The 17,250-nt window shown below is 46.0% G+C and overlaps 4 protein-coding genes across 4 annotated transcripts; all 4 read left to right on the top strand.

The window, feature by feature from the left end:
* The first annotated feature begins 1,293 nt into the window (after positions 1–1,293).
* On the top strand, positions 1,294–2,858 carry LOC140538815 (proteinase-activated receptor 2-like). The gene is made up of 2 exons (XM_072661324.1): positions 1,294–1,342; positions 1,771–2,858. Exons 1-2 carry the CDS (start codon positions 1,294–1,296, stop codon positions 2,856–2,858), a joined length of 1,137 nt encoding a protein of 378 aa, XP_072517425.1.
* A 2,741-nt stretch (positions 2,859–5,599) lies between these two features.
* Positions 5,600–7,161, top strand: LOC140539370 (proteinase-activated receptor 2-like). Its single transcript, XM_072662075.1, has 2 exons — positions 5,600–6,123; positions 6,795–7,161. Exons 1-2 carry the CDS (start codon positions 5,600–5,602, stop codon positions 7,159–7,161), a joined length of 891 nt encoding a protein of 296 aa, XP_072518176.1.
* Positions 7,162–9,680: 2,519 nt separating this feature from the next.
* On the top strand, positions 9,681–11,159 carry LOC140538814 (proteinase-activated receptor 2-like). The gene is made up of 2 exons (XM_072661323.1): positions 9,681–9,723; positions 10,081–11,159. The coding sequence occupies exons 1-2, from the start codon at positions 9,681–9,683 to the stop codon at positions 11,157–11,159; spliced, it is 1,122 nt and encodes a 373-aa protein (XP_072517424.1).
* Positions 11,160–13,562: 2,403 nt separating this feature from the next.
* LOC140539412 (proteinase-activated receptor 2-like) lies at positions 13,563–15,127 on the top strand. Its single transcript, XM_072662120.1, has 2 exons — positions 13,563–13,611; positions 14,040–15,127. Exons 1-2 carry the CDS (start codon positions 13,563–13,565, stop codon positions 15,125–15,127), a joined length of 1,137 nt encoding a protein of 378 aa, XP_072518221.1.
* Positions 15,128–17,250: the final 2,123 nt, after the last annotated feature.

Below are 17,250 nucleotides of genomic sequence, written 5' to 3'. Positions count from 1 at the left end.
TATGTGGAGGGGGAGTAACATGTGAGGTTTCAACAGGCTGTTTATGGTAGCATCTCATCTTAGCAGTGGTAGACGTGTAATGGGGTTATTGATTCTGCTGCAGATCACAGAGATTCCACTAATGGCAAAATGAATAGGCACAGTGGAGGGTGTGTAACTAGATGATATTGATGTACTAAATGCCTTGCTACTCATTTCCATTATCACTCCACCACTGTCTTCAATGGAAGACCACACCTTCCATGCCCCCACCCAGCAAGCAGCATTAACCACAAACCCTCAGCTCTGGAGGCTAGACTGGTAACAGACCCTGCAGTCCCACTTCGGTGGAGCCTGTGAAGAAGGAAGAGCCGTGAACCGTCTGGGATTACCCTTCAAACTTTACTGAAGCAGAACCAGAGAGCAGAACACACTCACTGCTCCATACACTCGCATTCAATCTCCTGAACCTCCTGAATCTCTTGAGTGAGGTGCTCTTCAGCATGACCAACCTGTCTCAGGGTGAGTTACTTTCTCTTTCTCCTCGCTGCTGAAAGAACGGGAGAGCAGAAGCCATCAATCACTCCAGTCTAAACGCTGGGTGGAGGCTGGTGGCCTTACACAGTGCTGTAGTTTGGGTAGTCATGGCGTAGTTCAGAACCCAGCGATGACGGGTCAGTTTAGGCCAGTGTGTGCTGTGTTGTATAGTAGTCTAGTGCTGGTTTGTGGAAAGGATCCTAATCAGGGAGCATTTTTGAGTTCAGTAATAATGAAGATGATGATGATGTGATAAAAGCCAAATATTAACCCTGAACTGTCTTCATCCCTGAACAGATATGCAGATATCTGAAAATCTCAGCTGCTCATTTCCAGAGTCACTCCACCACTGTCTTCCATGGAAGGCCACACCTCCCATGCCCCCACCCAGCAAAGCAGCATTAACCACAAACACTCAGCTCTGGAGGCTAGACTGGTAACAGACACTGCAGTCCCACTTCGGAGGAGGAATGCATGTGCAGCTCTGTGGAGCCTGTGAAGAAGGAAGACCCGTGAACCATCTGGTATTACCTTTCAAACTTTACTGAAGCAGAACCAGAGAGCAGAACACACTCACTGCTCTTTATCCATACACTCACATTCAATCTCCAGAACTTTCTGAATCTCTTCAGTGAGGAGCTCTTCAGCATGACCGACCTGTCTCAGGGTGAGTTACTTTCTCTTTCTTCTCGCTGCTGAAAGATACGGGAGAGCAGAAGCCAAATATTAACCCTGAACTGTCCTTATTCCTGAACAGATATCACTATGGATTATCAGATGGATGCAGGTTCTAAAGATTATGACGACAAGTGGCCTTTCTCACCAAGTGAGTCTTCAGAGGATTTCTACAACATTTTTAACAGTGAAAGTAACAAGGAACTAAATCTGAGCCTGTGGAAAATTTAAGACAGTGCCCTGGAAAGATAAAACTGAAATGACAACAAATATTAATGTAAAAATAAGAACATAAAACACAATCCATGGAGATTTAAATTCTGATCTTGGAATCTGCAGTTGTTTAAGAACTCCAAGAGACACCCCCGACTTGTGCAAATCCAATGCTCTCTGGTCTGTTGTTATCTTGAAAGGCTCATTCAGGTGTCATGTTTCAGATTGTTATCTAACTGAGGTGTTGTTCTAAAGCTTTTCAATGAACCAAGAGGTTTGAGGAACTCTGGGATGGACATTAGGAGTTGACTTGGAATCTCAAAACTGCTGAAAAACCTTGACCCAGTCTTCTTTCTCTCCCTACAGACAACTCCACTAAGTTCAGTTTTGCTGGATTTCCTCCAGTGACGGAGAGCACACTGGGTGTGGTCATCACAAATACTTCCATGAGTGTTCTGACCAGCAGTCTCACCACAGTCTTCCTCCCGGTCGTCTACATCCTCATCTTCATCGTGGGGCTGCCCACCAATGCCATGGCCGTCTGGGTGTTACTCTTCAGGACGAAGAAGAAGCATCCAACGTCCATCCTACTGGCCAACCTCGCCCTGGCTGACCTGCTCTTCATCGTCTGGCTCCCGCTGAAGATCGCCTACCACTTCAAGGGCAACCACTGGACCTTCGGGGAGCCGCTGTGTAAAGTTCTAGTGGGCTTTTTCTATGGGAACATGTACTGCTCCAGCATCTTCATAGCCTGCATCAGCGTGCAGCGCTACTGGGCAGTCGCACACCCACTCTCTCACAGACTGGACAACCGGGTAGCGGTGTGTGTATCGGTGTGTGTTTGGCTCGTGGTCTGGCTCCTCACCACACCTCTCTACCTGTATGACCAGACTGTCAGAGTGACCAACCTCAACATCACCACCTGCCATGATGCCATACGCCCCAGCCAAGAAAACCTGCCTATTGGCTATTTCCTCACCATAGGCATTGTGGGATATGTAGTCCCCTGTGTGGTGTGTGTAGTAGTGTATCTGCTGACATTCCGCTCTCTCAGGAGGTCTGTAAAAGATTCCAGCAGTGCTAATAATAAGAAGAAGAAGGCGATCATCTTCATGGTGATTGTTCTGGTGATGTTCCTGGTGTGTTTCACTCCCAGTAACATCATGCTGATGGTGCACTACTCGCTCCAGGCTGCCAACATTCAGAATGACGGCTACGGCTTCTACATTGTTGCGCTGTGTCTGGGCAGTCTGAACAGCTGTCTGGACCCGTCAGTGTACTACCTCATCTCTGAGGAGTTCAGAGATCAGGCGAAGAACACGCTGAAGTGTCGTAGTGAACGATCTGCTGAGAGGAAGAAGGTTTCCTTCACTCCTGTAGAATCCCAGACCCTGTCAACTCCTACATCACAGGGAGATCAGCAGGGTGGTCCTCTAAAGTCAACACAACCTTGATTAATTGAGGGAGTTTGTGGCATTTAGAATCAAAAAGACGGATACAATCCAACTGACTCTCCCTCGGTTGGTGTTTTGATGATGGTGGAATAACCTACAGCATACATTTGTGGACACCCATCTAATCAATGAATTCAGCAGCTTGAAGCTCTACTGCAGCATTGAGCTGAATGAGTGGGATAAGTTGGGATGAGTTGCGGACTAATAATCTTGTCGCTGAATGCAATCAAATCCTCACAGCAACTCTTTTTTTGTTATTAAATTAAACTCTGTAATAAAGGGAAATCAGGGCTAATTAGTGAGCAGAAGTGTCTCCATTTGGTTTTGTGTTTTATTCTGTTTTTACATGGAAATCTAATCTCGGCATGACGCTCAGACCTGCTCTCTGATCTCCTGTTACGGTTTCATCAACCAATCACAGTACTCCAACTTTAAGAGCAGCAGGTTTGGGTTTGAGTATTCCTCGTTCAGCATCTGTCCTTGAGCATGTCCTGTATGTACTGCAGCTTTTAACTTTCTCTCACCTCTGTAACTCATACATCAATAAATGTGACTCTGATTTGTTGTGGGTGTGGAGTTCATTGAGTTATTGTTATAAATATTGATAAATGTTGTGCAGATGAAGAGCAGGTCTACACAGGCCCGGTTCCTCAGGAGGGGTCATGAAGAGGTGAAGGTGATTCCGCCAAGCAGTTCCACAGCAACCACCTTGCAACTCTTCATCAACCATCTGGGTTGTGCTGAAGCTACCCCTTATCTAATTGTTCCTACTGCCAGTCTTGGTACCATAGTAACCACTTAGCAACAGCGTAGCATTCTGTAAACCTGCTTCCAGTTACCTCTTGTCTAACTGATTATGCAGCTAGCCTGGGATACCTAGCATGAGGATTGTAGGAGGGTTTGACACTAGGGGGGTACAGACTTAACCCTTGCCTCCTCTGATACCAGCAAAGCCAGAAACCTTCCCTTTTTTTAGATTGGCAGCCATCATGCTCGGAGGAGATCACCAGATGCCGACCAAGAGTAATGAGATGAGAGAGCACCATCTACCCACCTGGACACAGCCAAGCCAACTGTGCTCTCTTGGACTCCGCCTGCTGATGGCAAGGTAGAGCGGCAGGGCTCAGGATTGAAACTCATATAATCTGGGCCACAGCGGCAGTGCACCACAGCACTGAGCCACTTGGAGCCCAGTCGAATGGTCTTCTACCTGGACCTAGAAGAGGACTAGCTCTCCACTATGTGGAGGGGGAGTAACATGTAAGGTTTTAACAGGCTGTTTACGGTAGCATCTCATCTTTGCGGTGGTAGACGGTGTTATGGAAAATTATATTATAACCACATTATAATATTATGTTGATTCATAATAGACTCATTTAAAATCCACTCATTCATTGTAATCATGCTTAGCCTTGTGATAGTGTGTGCTAACCATAATCATGTGTTGGCCTTGCAACTGCCTGTACGGCATATGTTAAATCGAGCGATTCTCTTCCCATGAAACACTGTTGTTTTTCCTAGCATAGATTACAGCTGCATTGCGAGTGCACCTGACGTATTTACAGCCTATCTTAACCTGCTAGTAACCTCTCGACCCGGACAATGTGTCCTCTCAGGCGCCAGCACTCCTTAACAATGTATCTCTTCAGACGTCGGTGTGGCACGCACACCCTCTCCTCCTCCCTTTTCTCAACTCCCTAATCTATACTATAAATACGTATGTTAACTGTTTCTACCTCAGTCTGTATCGTGGTCACGAGCTGCGTGCAGACTCAATAAAACTTTGCTACTCAATGCATATTCTTGTCTGCCTTATCGATTCTTGACAGAATTCCACGACAACGGGTAATGGGGTTATTGATTCTGCTGCAGATCACAGAGATTCCACTAATGGCAAAATGAATAGGCACAGTGGAGGGTCAAACTTTACTGAAGCAGAACCGGAGAGCAGAACACACTCACTGCTCTTCTTGCTGCTAAAAGATACGGGAGAGCAGAAGCCATTGCTCACTCCAGTCTAAACGCTGGGTGGAGGCTGGTGTCCTTACACAGTGCTGTAGTTTGCGTAGTCATGGCGTAGTTCAGAATCCAGCGATGACGGGTCAGTTTAGGCCAGTGTGTGCTGTGTTGTATAGTAACCTAGTTGTGGATCGGACGCTAATCAAGGAGCATTTTTGAGTTCAGTAATGATGATGATGATGATGACGTGAGCAAGCCAAATATTAACCCTGAACTGTCTTTATCCCTGAACAGATATCACTATGGATTATCAGATGAATACTACTGACTGGCCTTTTCCACCTAGTGAGTCTTCAGAGGATTTCCAATACAACATTTTGAACAGTGAAAGTAACAGAATTAATACTAACCTGTGGAAATATAAAGACTCCACAGTGCTGTCAAATGGAGAAAACTGAAATGACAACACATATTAATGTACAAATCAGAACATAAACAAAATTAGTTAAAAAGAATATTTAATATGTGGTAATATGTTTTTATCTTCAGGATAAAATCTTTACAAGAGAACCAAAAGACAACTAACATGAAATGTAAAAACTGAAATCTTCAAATTATGCTAAAAACTAAAATCATTCTAGTAGACTTGGAATCTCAGAAATGCTGAAAAATCTTGACCCAGTCTTCTTTCTCTCCCTACAGACAACTCCACTGAGTTCTATCTTCCTGGATTTCCTCCAGTGACGGAGAGCACACTGGGTGTGGTCATCACAGACACTTCCATGAGTGTTCTGACCAGCAGTCTCACCACAATCTTCCTCCCGGTCGTCTATATCCTCGTCTTCATCCTGGGACTGCCCACCAACGCCATGGCCGTCTGGGTGTTTCTCTTCAGGTCGAAGAAGAAGCATCCAGGGTCCATCCTGCTGGCCAACCTCGCCCTGGCTGACCTGCTCTTCATCATCTGGCTCCCGCTGAAGATCGCCTACCACTTCAAGGGCAACCACTGGACCTTCGGGGAGCCGCTGTGTAAAGTTCTAGTGGGCTTTTTCTATGGGAACATGTACTGCTCCACCATCTTCATAGCCTGCATCAGCGTGCAGCGCTACTGGGCAGTCGCACACCCACTCTCTCACAGACTGGACAACCGGGTAGCGGTGTGTGTATCGGTGTGTGTTTGGCTCATGGTCTGGGTCCTCACCACATCTCTCTACCTGTATGACCAGACTGTGGAAGTGACCAACCTCAACATCAACACCTGCCATGATGTCCCTCTCCCCAGCCAGTCCCACATCCCTGTTGGCTATTTCTCCATAATGTGGAGTGTAATTAAACTCTGTCATCAAGGGAAATCAGGGTTAATTAGTGAGCAGAAGTGTCTCCGTTTGGTTTTGTGTTTCATTCTGTTTTTACATGGAAATCTAATCTTGGCACTGATGCTCAGACCTGCTGTCTAATCTTCTGTTACGGTATCCTCAACCAATCACAGTACTCCAACTTTAAGAGCAACAGGTTTGGGTTTGAGTATTCCTCATTCATCATCTGTCCTTGAGCATGTCCTGTATGTCCTGCAGCTATTGACTTTCTCTCACCTCTATAATTCATACATCAATAAATGTGGGTGTGGAGTTCATTGAGTTATTGTTATATGTTGTGCAGATGAAGAGCAGTTCTACACAGGCCTGGCTAGGGGCAGTGGTGGTTCAGCCGTTAGAGCGCCGGGATATCGATAACAGGGTTGTGGGTTCCCGGGCTCGGCAAGCTGCCACTGTTGGGCCTTTGAGCAAGGCCCTTTACCCTCTCTGCTCCCCAGGCGCTGGAGTTGGCTGCCCACCGCTCTGGGTGTGTGTGTGTACTCACTGCCCCTAACACGTGTGTGTGTGTGAGTGTGTGTTCACTACCGGATGGGTTAAATGCGGAGGACACATTTCGCTGTACACTGTACAGTGACAAATACGTGCACCTTTACCTTTACCTTTTTTTGACCATGGGCATTGTGGGACATGTAGTCCCCTGTGTGGTGTGTGTAGTAGCATATCTGCTGACGTTCCGCTCTCTCAGGAGGTCTGTAAAAGATTCCAGCAGCAATAATAAGAGGAAGGCGATCATCTTCATGGTGATTGTTCTGGTGATGTTCCTGGTGTGTTTCACTCCCAGTAACGTCATGCTGATGCTGCACTACTCTCTCCTGGGTGCAGGGATTCAGAACGACGGCTACGGCTTCTACATCGTCGCGCTGTGTCTGGGCAGTCTGAACAGCTGTCTGGACCCGTCAGTGTACTACTTCATCTCTGAGGAGTTCAGAGATCAGGCGAAGAACACGCTGAAGTGTCGTAGTGAATGATCTGCTGAGAGGAAGAAGGTTTCCTTCACTCGCGTAGAAACCCAGACCCTGTCAACTCCTACATCACAGGGAGATCAGCAGAGTGGTCCTCTGAAGATGACACAACCTTGATTAATTGAGGGAGTTTTTGGCAGTAAGAATCAAAAGGACAGATACAATCCAACTGACTCTCCCTCGGTTGGTGTTTTGATGATGGTGGACTAACCTACAGCATATGTCCATACATTTGTGGACACCCCTTCTAATCAATGAATTCAGCAGCTTGAAGCTCTACTGCAGCATTGAGCTGAATAAGTGGGATGAGTTGGGATGAGTTGCGGACTAACAATCATGTCGCTGAATGCAATCAAATCCTCACAGCAACTCTTCTTCCCAGGAAAGTGGAGACAGTTACTCCAACAACCCTGATTTGGACCCTGATTTGTCAGCCAAATGACCTCACCACATTTCCCACACCTCTTTACATCAGTGTGCGGCTTTGAGGGGTTTCTGCACTGCTATGTAGTTGCTATGGTGTCTTATGGTGTTGCTATGGTATTCTTTTATTGTTGCTGGAGTGTTGCTAGGCTGTTATTAGGGTACTTCAGCTCAAGCAGTGCCTTTGCAGTGTAATAAGTGTGTAACATGTCTAATAAGTGTGTAATAGCTGTGTAATAACTGTGTAATAGCTATGCAATAAATGTGTAATAGCAGCTTCGGTTTCTGTGACAGTCGCCATAATGTGGAGTGTAATTAAACTCTGTAATAAAGGGAAATCAGGGCTAATTAGTGAGCAGAAGTGTCTCCGTTTGGTTTTGTGTTTTATTCTGTTTTTACATGGAAATCTAATCTCGGCATGACGCTCAGACCTGCTGTCTGATCTCCTGTTAAGGTTTCATCAACCACTCACAGTACTCCAACTTTAAGAGCAGCAGGTTTGGGTTTGAGTATTCCTCGTTCAGCATCTGTCCTTGAGTATGTCCTGTATGTCCTGCAGCTTTTGACTTTCTCTCACCTCTGTAACTCATACATCAATAAATGTGACTCAGATTTGTTGTGGGTGTGGAGTTCATGGAGTTATTGTTATATATATTGATAAATGTTGTGCAGATGAAGAGCAGGTCTACACAGGCCCGGTTCCTCAGGAGGGGTCATGAAGAGGTGAAGGTGATTCCGCCAAGCAGTTCCACAGCAACCACCTTGCAACTCTTCATCAACCATCTGGGTTGTGCTGAAGCTACCCCTTATCTAATTGTTCCTACTGCCAGTCTTGGTACCATAGTAACCACTTAGCAACAGCGTAGCATTCTGTAAACCTGCTTCCAGTTACCTCTTGTCTAACTGATTATGCAGCTAGCCTGGGATACCTAGCATGAGGATTGTAGGAGGGTTTGACACTAGGGGGGTACAGACTTAACCCTTGCCTCCTCCGATACCAGCAAAGCCAGAACCCTTCCTTTTTTTAGATTGGCAGCCATCATGCTCGGAGGAGATCACCAGATGCTGAGTGATAAGATAAGAGAGCACCATCTACCCACCTGGATACAGCCAAGCCAACTGTGCTCTCTTGGACTCCGCCAGCTGATGGCAAAGCAGAGCGGCAGGGCTCAGGATTGAAACTCATATAATCTGGACCACAGCGGCAGTGCATCACAGCACTGAGCCACTTGGAGCCCAGTCGAATGGTCTTCTACCTGGACCTAGAAGAGGACTAGCACTCCACTAAGTGGAGAGGAGTAACATGTGAGGTTTTAACAGGCTGTTTATGGTAGCATCTCATCTTTGCGGTGGTAGACGTGTAATGGGGTTATTGATTCTGCTGCAGATCACAGAGATTCCACTAATGGCAAAATGAATAGGCACAGTGGAGGGTGTGTAACTAGATGATATTGATGTACTAAATGCCTTGCTACTCATTTCCATTATCACTCCACCACTGTCTTCCATGGAAGACCACACCTTCCATGCCCCCACCCAGCAAGCAGCATTAACCACAAACCCTCAGCTCTGGAGGCTAGATTGGTAACAGACGCTGAGAGCCCTGGAGCCTGTGAAGAAGGAAGACCCGTGAACCGTCTGGGATTACCCTTCAAACTTTACTGAAGCCGAACCACAGAGCAGAACACACTCACTGCTCCATACACTCGCATTCAATCTCCAGAACCTCCTGAATCTCTTGAGTGAGGTGCTCTTCAGCATGACCAACCTGTCTCAGGGTGAGTTACTTTCTCTTTCTCCTCGCTGCTGAAAGATACGGGAGAGCAGAGGCCATCGCTCACTCCAGTCTAAACGCTGGGTGGAGGCTGGTGGCCTTACACAGTGCTGTAGTTTGGGTAGTCATGGCGTAGTTCAGAACCCAGCGATGACGGGTCAGTTTAGGCCAGTGTGTGCTGTGTTGTATAGTAGTCTAGTGCTGGTTTGTGGAAAGGACCCTAATCAGGGAGCATTTTTGAGTTCAGTAATGATGATGATGATGATGATGATGTGATAAAAACCAAATATTAACCCTGAACTGTATTCATCCCTGAACAGATATCACTATGGATTATCAGATGAATTCTACTGACTGGCCTTTTCCACCAAGTGAGTCTTCAGAGGATTTCCGATACAACATTTTGAATAGTGAAAGTAACAGATTTAATACTAGCCTGTGGAAATATAAAGACTCCACAGTGCTCTCCAATGGAGAAAACTGAAATGACAACACATATTAATGTACAAATCAGAACATAAACAAAATTAGTTAAAAAGAATATTTAATATGTGGTAATATGTTTTTATCTTCAGGATTAAATCTTTACAAGAGAACCAAAAGACAACTAACATGAAATGTAAAAACTGAAATCTTCAAATTATGCTAAAAACTAAAATCATTCTAGTAGACTTGGAATCTCAGAAATGCTGAAAAATCTTGACCCAGTCTTCTTTCTCTCCCTACAGACAACTCCACTGAGTTCTATCTTCCTGGATTTCCTCCAGTGACGGAGAGCACACTGGGTGTGGTCATCACAGACACTTCCATGAGTGTTCTGACCAGCAGTCTCACCACAATCTTCCTCCCGGTCGTCTATATCCTCGTCTTCATCCTGGGACTGCCCACCAACACCATGGCCGTCTGGGTGTTTCTCTTCAGGTCGAAGAAGAAGCATCCAGGGTCCATCCTACTGGCCAACCTCGCCCTGGCTGACCTGCTCTTCATCATCTGGCTCCCGCTGAAGATCGCCTACCACTTCAAGGGCAACCACTGGACCTTCGGGGAGCCGCTGTGTAAAGTTCTAGTGGGCTTTTTCTATGGGAACATGTACTGCTCCACCATCTTCATAGCCTGCATCAGCGTGCAGCGCTACTGGGCAGTCGCACACCCACTCTCTCACAGACTGGACAACCGGGTAGCGGTGTGTGTATCGGTGTGTGTTTGGCTCGTGGTCTGGGTCCTCACCACACCTCTCTACCTGTATGACCAGACTGTGGAAGTGACCAACCTCAACATCACCACCTGCCATGATGTCCCTCTCCCCAGCCAGTCCCACATCCCTGTTGGCTATTTCTTGACCATGGGCATTGTGGGATATGTAGTCCCCTGTGTGGTGTGTGTAGTAGCATATCTGCAGACGTTCCGCTCTCTCAGGAAGTCCAGAATGGATTCCAGTGGCGAAAAGAAGAAGAAGAAGGCAATCATCTTCATGGTGATTGTTCTGGTAATGTTCCTGGTGTGTTTCACTCCCAGTAACGTCATGCTGATGGTGCACTACTCTCTCCTGGGTGCAGGGATTCAGAACGACGGCTACGGCTTCTACATCATTGCGCTGTGTCTGGGCAGTCTGAACAGCTGTCTGGACCCGTCAGTGTACTACTTCATCTCTGAGGAGTTCAGAGATCAGGCGAAGAACACGCTAAAGTGTCGTAGTGAACGATCTGCTGAGAGGAAGAAGGTTTCCTTCACTCCTGTAGAATCCCAGACCATGTCAACTCTTACTGGGGGTCAGCAGAGTGGTCCTCTGAAAACAAAAACACCATGATTGAGTGAGTCTGTGGTGTTTCTGAAACTTAGTAAGAATTCGTCATTGTCAGTTTCTGTTACAGTAGCGTGAGTGTAATTAAACTCTGTCATCAAGGGAAATCAGGGTTAATTAGTGAGCAGAAGTGTCTCCGTTTGGTTTTGTGTTTCATTCTGTTTTTACATGGAAATCTAATCTCGGCACTGACGCTCAGACCTGCTGTCTAATCTTCTGTTACGGTATCCTCAACCAATCACAGTACTCCAACTTTAAGAGCAACAGGTTTGGGTTTGAGTATTCCTCATTCATCATCTGTCCTTGAGCATGTCCTGTATGTCCTGCAGCTTTTGACTTTCTCTCACCTCTGTAATTCATACATCAATAAATGTGGGTGTGGAGTTCATTGAGTTAGTGTTATATGTTGTGCAGATGAAGAGCAGTTCTACACAGGCCTGGTTCCTCAGGAGGGGGTCATACAGAGGCCCCTCATCTCTGCTTTCCCATTCTGTCCGGCCAAGGAATTACAGGAACATGGTTGCCATAGTACACATGATATTTGTTGTGACTAAATACGTTGTCTTGGCAGAATACCTAATGGGGTGACACGGTACCCAGGAAATGGAAGCTCTTTCAAGCAGAATTTGCACTTTTTCGTTTTAATCAGAAACCCGTGGAGTCCAGCCTTGAGAGCACTTCTTGCATGTCAGTTGTTCGAAAGTCATCGAGGGGTTGTCATCCAGCTAAACTGCACAACACTGGTAGATTAGTCCCACTAGAATGTTTTTCATGAGTCTTGGAATAGCGCAGGTGCATTACAAAGGCCGAATGGTAGAACTCTGAACTGGAAAAGGCCACAGTGTGAAGTTAAGGCAGTTTTGGGCTTTGACTGTTACTCTACATAGACTTGCCAGTAGCTACATGCAAGGTCTAGAGTGGTTATATACTTCCCTCTGGCCAGAAAATCCAGAGATTCCTCAACTCTAGGAAGAGGATATGAATCTTTCACTGTTAGCTGGTGAAGGCCACTGTAATCCATGTATAATCTGGGATTGGAGCCTCTACGATTAACAATGACTACAGGTGCTGCCCATGGACCAGATGCCAGCTGAATAATCCCATCTTGTAACATTTTTTGGACTTGCTCTTCAATAAGTAGTTTTTAAGAGGGGAGAAATGATACAGGGATCAGTTGACTGGTTGACTGAGGTGTGGTCTAAATGTCGATCAAACAATTGCTTAAAGTCCTCCAGAAGAGCCAGTCTTTGCTCTCTGCTGCCAAACAAGGGCTATGGGGGAATTGGTGGGAATACCCAGAGTTGAGTCTTTCTGTTTGACTGTTGAACAAGATCTGCTCTACCTGCTGAAAGTGAAGCACCAATGTCAAACGTAGTGCATGAGCATTTTGGTTGACTTTCACTTGAAATGGTGTGTTCCAGAATGCTGTAGAGGAAATGTCTTCCACATCACCACCAAGAACAGGTGAGTCATGTGATTTGTCAACATTTGACAAACATCTGGAGGGGGGGTTGCCTCGCTGAAGTGCAGAACTTATTTGTCTTACTTTTGCTTGGCTTTGGTGGCAGATCTGGGTAGCATGGGCCCAGCGCAGAGTGTAGGTCTGTACTTCAGTAGCATCTCATCTTCACGGTGGTGGAAGGGTAATAGGGGTACTGATTCTGCTCCAGATCACACAGTGATTCTACCAATGGCCAACTGATTAGGCACAGTGATTGGTGTGTAACTGGTGGTATTGATGTACTGAAGGCCTTGATTAATATGAACATGTGGTGAAGTTTAAGGTCCAATCCACTCACCGAGCTCTTCATATTTAAATCATTTACTGTGCATCAGATGAGCTAGATTTCCCAGAAAGACAGAAGAGCTTCATTTAACTCTCCTCATTTCCAACCAGCACCAGAAATCAGTTCTGTTTCCGCCCAACAGGCATGCAGATATCTGAAAATCTCAGCTGCTCATTTCCAGAATCACTCCACCACTGTCTTCCATGGAAGGCCACACCTTCCATGCCCCCACCCAGCAAAGCAGCAGTAACCACAAAGCCTTAGCTCTGGAGGCTAGACTGGCAACAGACGCTGCAGTCCCACTTCGGAGGAGGAATGCATGTGCAGCTCCGTGGAGCCTGTGAAGAAGGAAGAGCCGTGAACCGTCTGGGATTACACTTCAAACTTGACTGAAGCAGAACCAGAGAGCAGAACACACTCACTGCTCTTCATCCATACACTCGCATTCAATCTCCAGAACTTCCTGAACCTCTTCAGTGAGGAGCTCTTCAGCATGACCGACCTGTCTCAGGGTGAGTTACTTTCTCTTTCTTCTCGCTGCTGAAAGATACGGGAGAGCAGAAGCCAAATATTAACCCTGAACTGTCCTTATTCCTGAACAGATATCACTATGGATTATCAGATGGATGCAGGTTCTAAAGATTATGACGACAAGTGGCCTTTCTCACCAAGTGAGTCTTCAGAGGATTTCTACAACATTTTTAACAGTGAAAGTAACAAGGAACTAAATCTGAGCCTGTGGAAAATTTAAGACAGTGCCCTGGAAAGATAAAACTGAAATGACAACAAATATTAATGTAAAAATAAGAACATAAAACACAATCCATGGAGATTTAAATTCTGATCTTGGAATCTGCAGTTGTTTAAGAACTCCAAGAGACACCCCCGACTTGTGCAAATCCAATGCTCTCTGGTCTGTTGTTATCTTGAAAGGCTCATTCAGGTGTCTTGTTTCAGATTGTTATCTAACTGAGGTGTTGTTCTAAAGCTTTTCAATGAACCAAGAGGTTTGAGGAACTCTGGGATGGACATTAGGAGTTGACTTGGAATCTCAAAACTGCTGAAAAACCTTGACCCAGTCTTCTTTCTCTCCCTACAGACAACTCCACTAAGTTCAGTTTTGCTGGATTTCCTCCAGTGACGGAGAGCACACTGGGTGTGGTCATCACAAACACTTCCATGAGTGTTCTGACCAGCAGTCTCACCACAGTCTTCCTCCCGGTCGTCTACATCCTCATCTTCATTGTGGGATTACCCCCCAATGCCATGGCCGTCTGGGTGTTCCTCTTTAGGACGAAGAAGAAGCATCCAGGGTCCATCCTGCTGGCCAACCTCGCCCTGGCTGACCTGCTCTTCATCATCTGGCTCCCGCTGAAGATCACCTACCACTTCAAGGGCAACCACTGGACCTTCGGGGAGCCGCTGTGTAAAGTTCTAGTGGGCTTTTTCTATGGGAACATGTACTGCTCCACCATCTTCATAGCCTGCATCAGCGTGCAGCGCTACTGGGCAGTCGCACACCCACTCTCTCACAGACTGGACAACCGGGTAGCGATGTGTATATCGGTGTGTGTGTGGCTCGTGGTCTGGCTCCTCACCACACCTCTCTACCTGTATGAGCAGACTGTGGAAGTGATCAACCTCAACATCACCACCTGCCATGATGCCATACGCCCCAGCCAAGAAAACCTGCCTATTGGATATTTTCTCACCATGGGCATTGTGGGATATGTAGTCCCCTGTGTGGTGTGTGTAGTAGCGTATCTGCTGACGTTCCGCTCTCTCAGGAGGTCTGTAAAAGATTCCAGCAGCAATAATAATAATAAGAAGAAGGCGATCATCTTCATGGTGATTGTTCTGGTGATGTTCCTGGTGTGTTTCACTCCCAGTAACGTCATGCTGATGGTGCACTATTCTCTCCTGGGTGCAGGGATTCAGAACGATGACTACGGCTTCTACATCGTCGCTCTGTGTCTGGGCAGTCTGAACAGCTGTCTGGACCCGTTATTGTACTGCTTCATCTCTGAGGAGTTCAGAGATCAGGTGAAGAACACGCTAAAGTGTCATAGTGAACGATCTGTTGAGAGAAAGAAGGTTTCCTTTACTCGTGTAGAAACCCAGAGCCTGTCAACTCCTACATCACAAGGAGATCAGCAGAGTGGTCCTCTGAAGACGAAACAACCTTGACAGAGAATATCTAACAGACATTGCCTCAGTTGGTGCTATATGTCCAAAATTGTGTGGACACTCCTTCTAATCAATGCATCGTGCTACTTTAAGCTCGATCCATTTTTTTCTAGTTCCTGTAGAGAAGAAGTACTGCCAATAGAATAGGACTCTCTGGAGCAGATCAACATCATGACCCTATTGGCTCCATGCTGCCTCATGCCAGGCGTGGGCTAGAAGGCTATAAAGTCCTCCTCCAATGTCTAATAAAAAGTCTTCCAAAAGAAAAAAACAGCAGAATCGATTGTTTTAGAATCCTCAGAAGAAACAAACAATGAATGAGCAGGTGTCCCAATACTTTTGTCCATATAGCGTATGTCAGGCCAGAATCCTCCACAACTGTTTAACAGGGTTCTGGTGGAGATCTGGTGACTGCAAAGGACAAGGGGAAGAAGACCCCACTCTGATTAAGAGATGTTTCATCATCGGATAAAGGTAACCAATCAGGAGAGCATTCTGATTTGGACCCTGATTAGAAGAACCACTTTAGATTAGCTAAAGAACCAATGTTGAGAGTGTGAAGAACCTTTGCTTCAAGTGACCTTCTATGACCTGGTTCTTCCTGGTTCTTCATTGCTATGATGTGCTAGGGTGTTGCTGGACAGTTGCTATGGTATTGCATTTTTGCCAGGCTGTCTTTAGAGTACTTTAGGTTAAGTAGTGCATTTGCCATATATTAAATATGTAATAGCTGTGTCATAAATGTGTAATAAAGATATATATATATGTTAATTGAAGCTTCAGTTTCTGTCTGTTTCTATTACTTCTAGTGGATTTGCACTATACCTTACACAATATGTAGTGTGGTAGTGCGCAGTTTGGGACACAGCATAGCAACACCTCAGGAAATACTTGGAACAGTGTAACCCTAGCAACCAAATGGGATTTGCTAAAGTGGATCTTAAGCCTGCTGATGGACTAGTATACCAAAGCAACATTATTTAGCAACACCACTGCAGACACCACTGGAGACCACTGCAACTGCACAGCAACACCATAGGAACTTTTTGGTATGCTGCTGCCATCATTGGTAGCATAGTAACCACTTCTCAAAAATATAGCATTCTAAAAATACTGTGTCATGGTACCCCTTGTCTAATTGTGCTGCCAGCTTGGGGTACCATAGCAACACCTTTTAGCAACACCAACCTTACACAGCATAGCAACCACCTGGGCTATCATAGCAAATGCAGAGCAACACTATGGGAACTACTTAGAACAGCAGAGAAACCACCTAGCAACTCCATAGCAACCACCCATTTTATAGGTAATCCTGCTGCCAGCCTGGGATACCATAGCAAGTGTTTAGCAACACCATGCTAACACTTTGGAACAACATAACAACCACCTTGCAACCCCATAGCAACCACCTAGCAACCCTATTTAGCAAACATCTAGCAACCACCTAAAAAAGTCCCTAGGAACCACCTGGGATCTGCTGAGGCTGCCCTTTGATCCTGCTGCTTGGTTCTCCGAAGCGACGCCTGCTCTGGGGTAAGGCTGGGTTTACTGGAAGAGCTCCATGCTGAACAGCCCGTGTTTCAGCTTTATGGGGCTGCATACTCATTAACTCCCAGCAGCCCTGAGTCAGTCTTCAGCCCTGCTCAGCACACTCAGACACCACCACTTACCTCCCCACAGAGTCTGATCACAGAGTCTAATCTGTTACACAGACTCCCATTAAAGGTAAAAAGGGCTTTTGCTGTTTAGAGAGTGAGGGTATACAGTGAATACACACACTCTCTCTCTCTCAGGTTTGAAGGGAGCCTTTTCCAGAAGGCATGTTTCAGCTCCATCCAAAGATGCTCAATAGGATTTAGGTCAGGGCTCATAGAAGGCTACTTCAGAATATATTTTTTCTCTTAGCCATTCTTGGGTGTTTTTAGCTGTGTGTTTTGGGTCATTATCCTGTTGCAAGACCTATGACCTGTGAATGAAACCAAGCTTTCTGACACTGGGCAGCACATTTCTCTCTAGAATCTCTTGATGGTCTTGAGATTTCATTGTACCCTGCACAGATTCAAGACACCCTGTGCCAGATGCAGCAAAGCAGCCCCAGAACATAACAGAGCCTCCTCCATGTT

The sequence above is a fragment of the Salminus brasiliensis genome, chromosome 18 (genome assembly GCF_030463535.1).
Source record: "Salminus brasiliensis chromosome 18, fSalBra1.hap2, whole genome shotgun sequence".
NCBI lineage: Eukaryota > Metazoa > Chordata > Actinopteri > Characiformes > Bryconidae > Salminus > Salminus brasiliensis.
The sequence above is the reverse complement of the archived record's forward strand: the minus strand, read 5'-3'. Positions and strand labels throughout refer to the sequence as shown.

Coding starts and splice junctions, on each gene's coding strand:
- LOC140538814 (XM_072661323.1), top strand. CDS start 9,681: ATGGATTATCAGATGAATTCTACTGACTGGCCTTTTCCACCAA. Junction 9,724..10,080: donor TGACTGGCCTTTTCCACCAA/GTGAGTCTTCAG, acceptor CTCTCCCTACAG/ACAACTCCACTGAGTTCTAT.
- LOC140539412 (XM_072662120.1), top strand. CDS start 13,563: ATGGATGCAGGTTCTAAAGATTATGACGACAAGTGGCCTTTCTCACCA. Junction 13,612..14,039: donor CAAGTGGCCTTTCTCACCAA/GTGAGTCTTCAG, acceptor CTCTCCCTACAG/ACAACTCCACTAAGTTCAGT.
- LOC140539370 (XM_072662075.1), top strand. CDS start 5,600: ATGAGTGTTCTGACCAGCAGTCTCACCACAATCTTCCTCCCGGTCGTC. Junction 6,124..6,794: donor TCCCACATCCCTGTTGGCTA/TTTCTCCATAAT, acceptor TTACCTTTACCT/TTTTTTGACCATGGGCATTG.
- LOC140538815 (XM_072661324.1), top strand. CDS start 1,294: ATGGATGCAGGTTCTAAAGATTATGACGACAAGTGGCCTTTCTCACCA. Junction 1,343..1,770: donor CAAGTGGCCTTTCTCACCAA/GTGAGTCTTCAG, acceptor CTCTCCCTACAG/ACAACTCCACTAAGTTCAGT.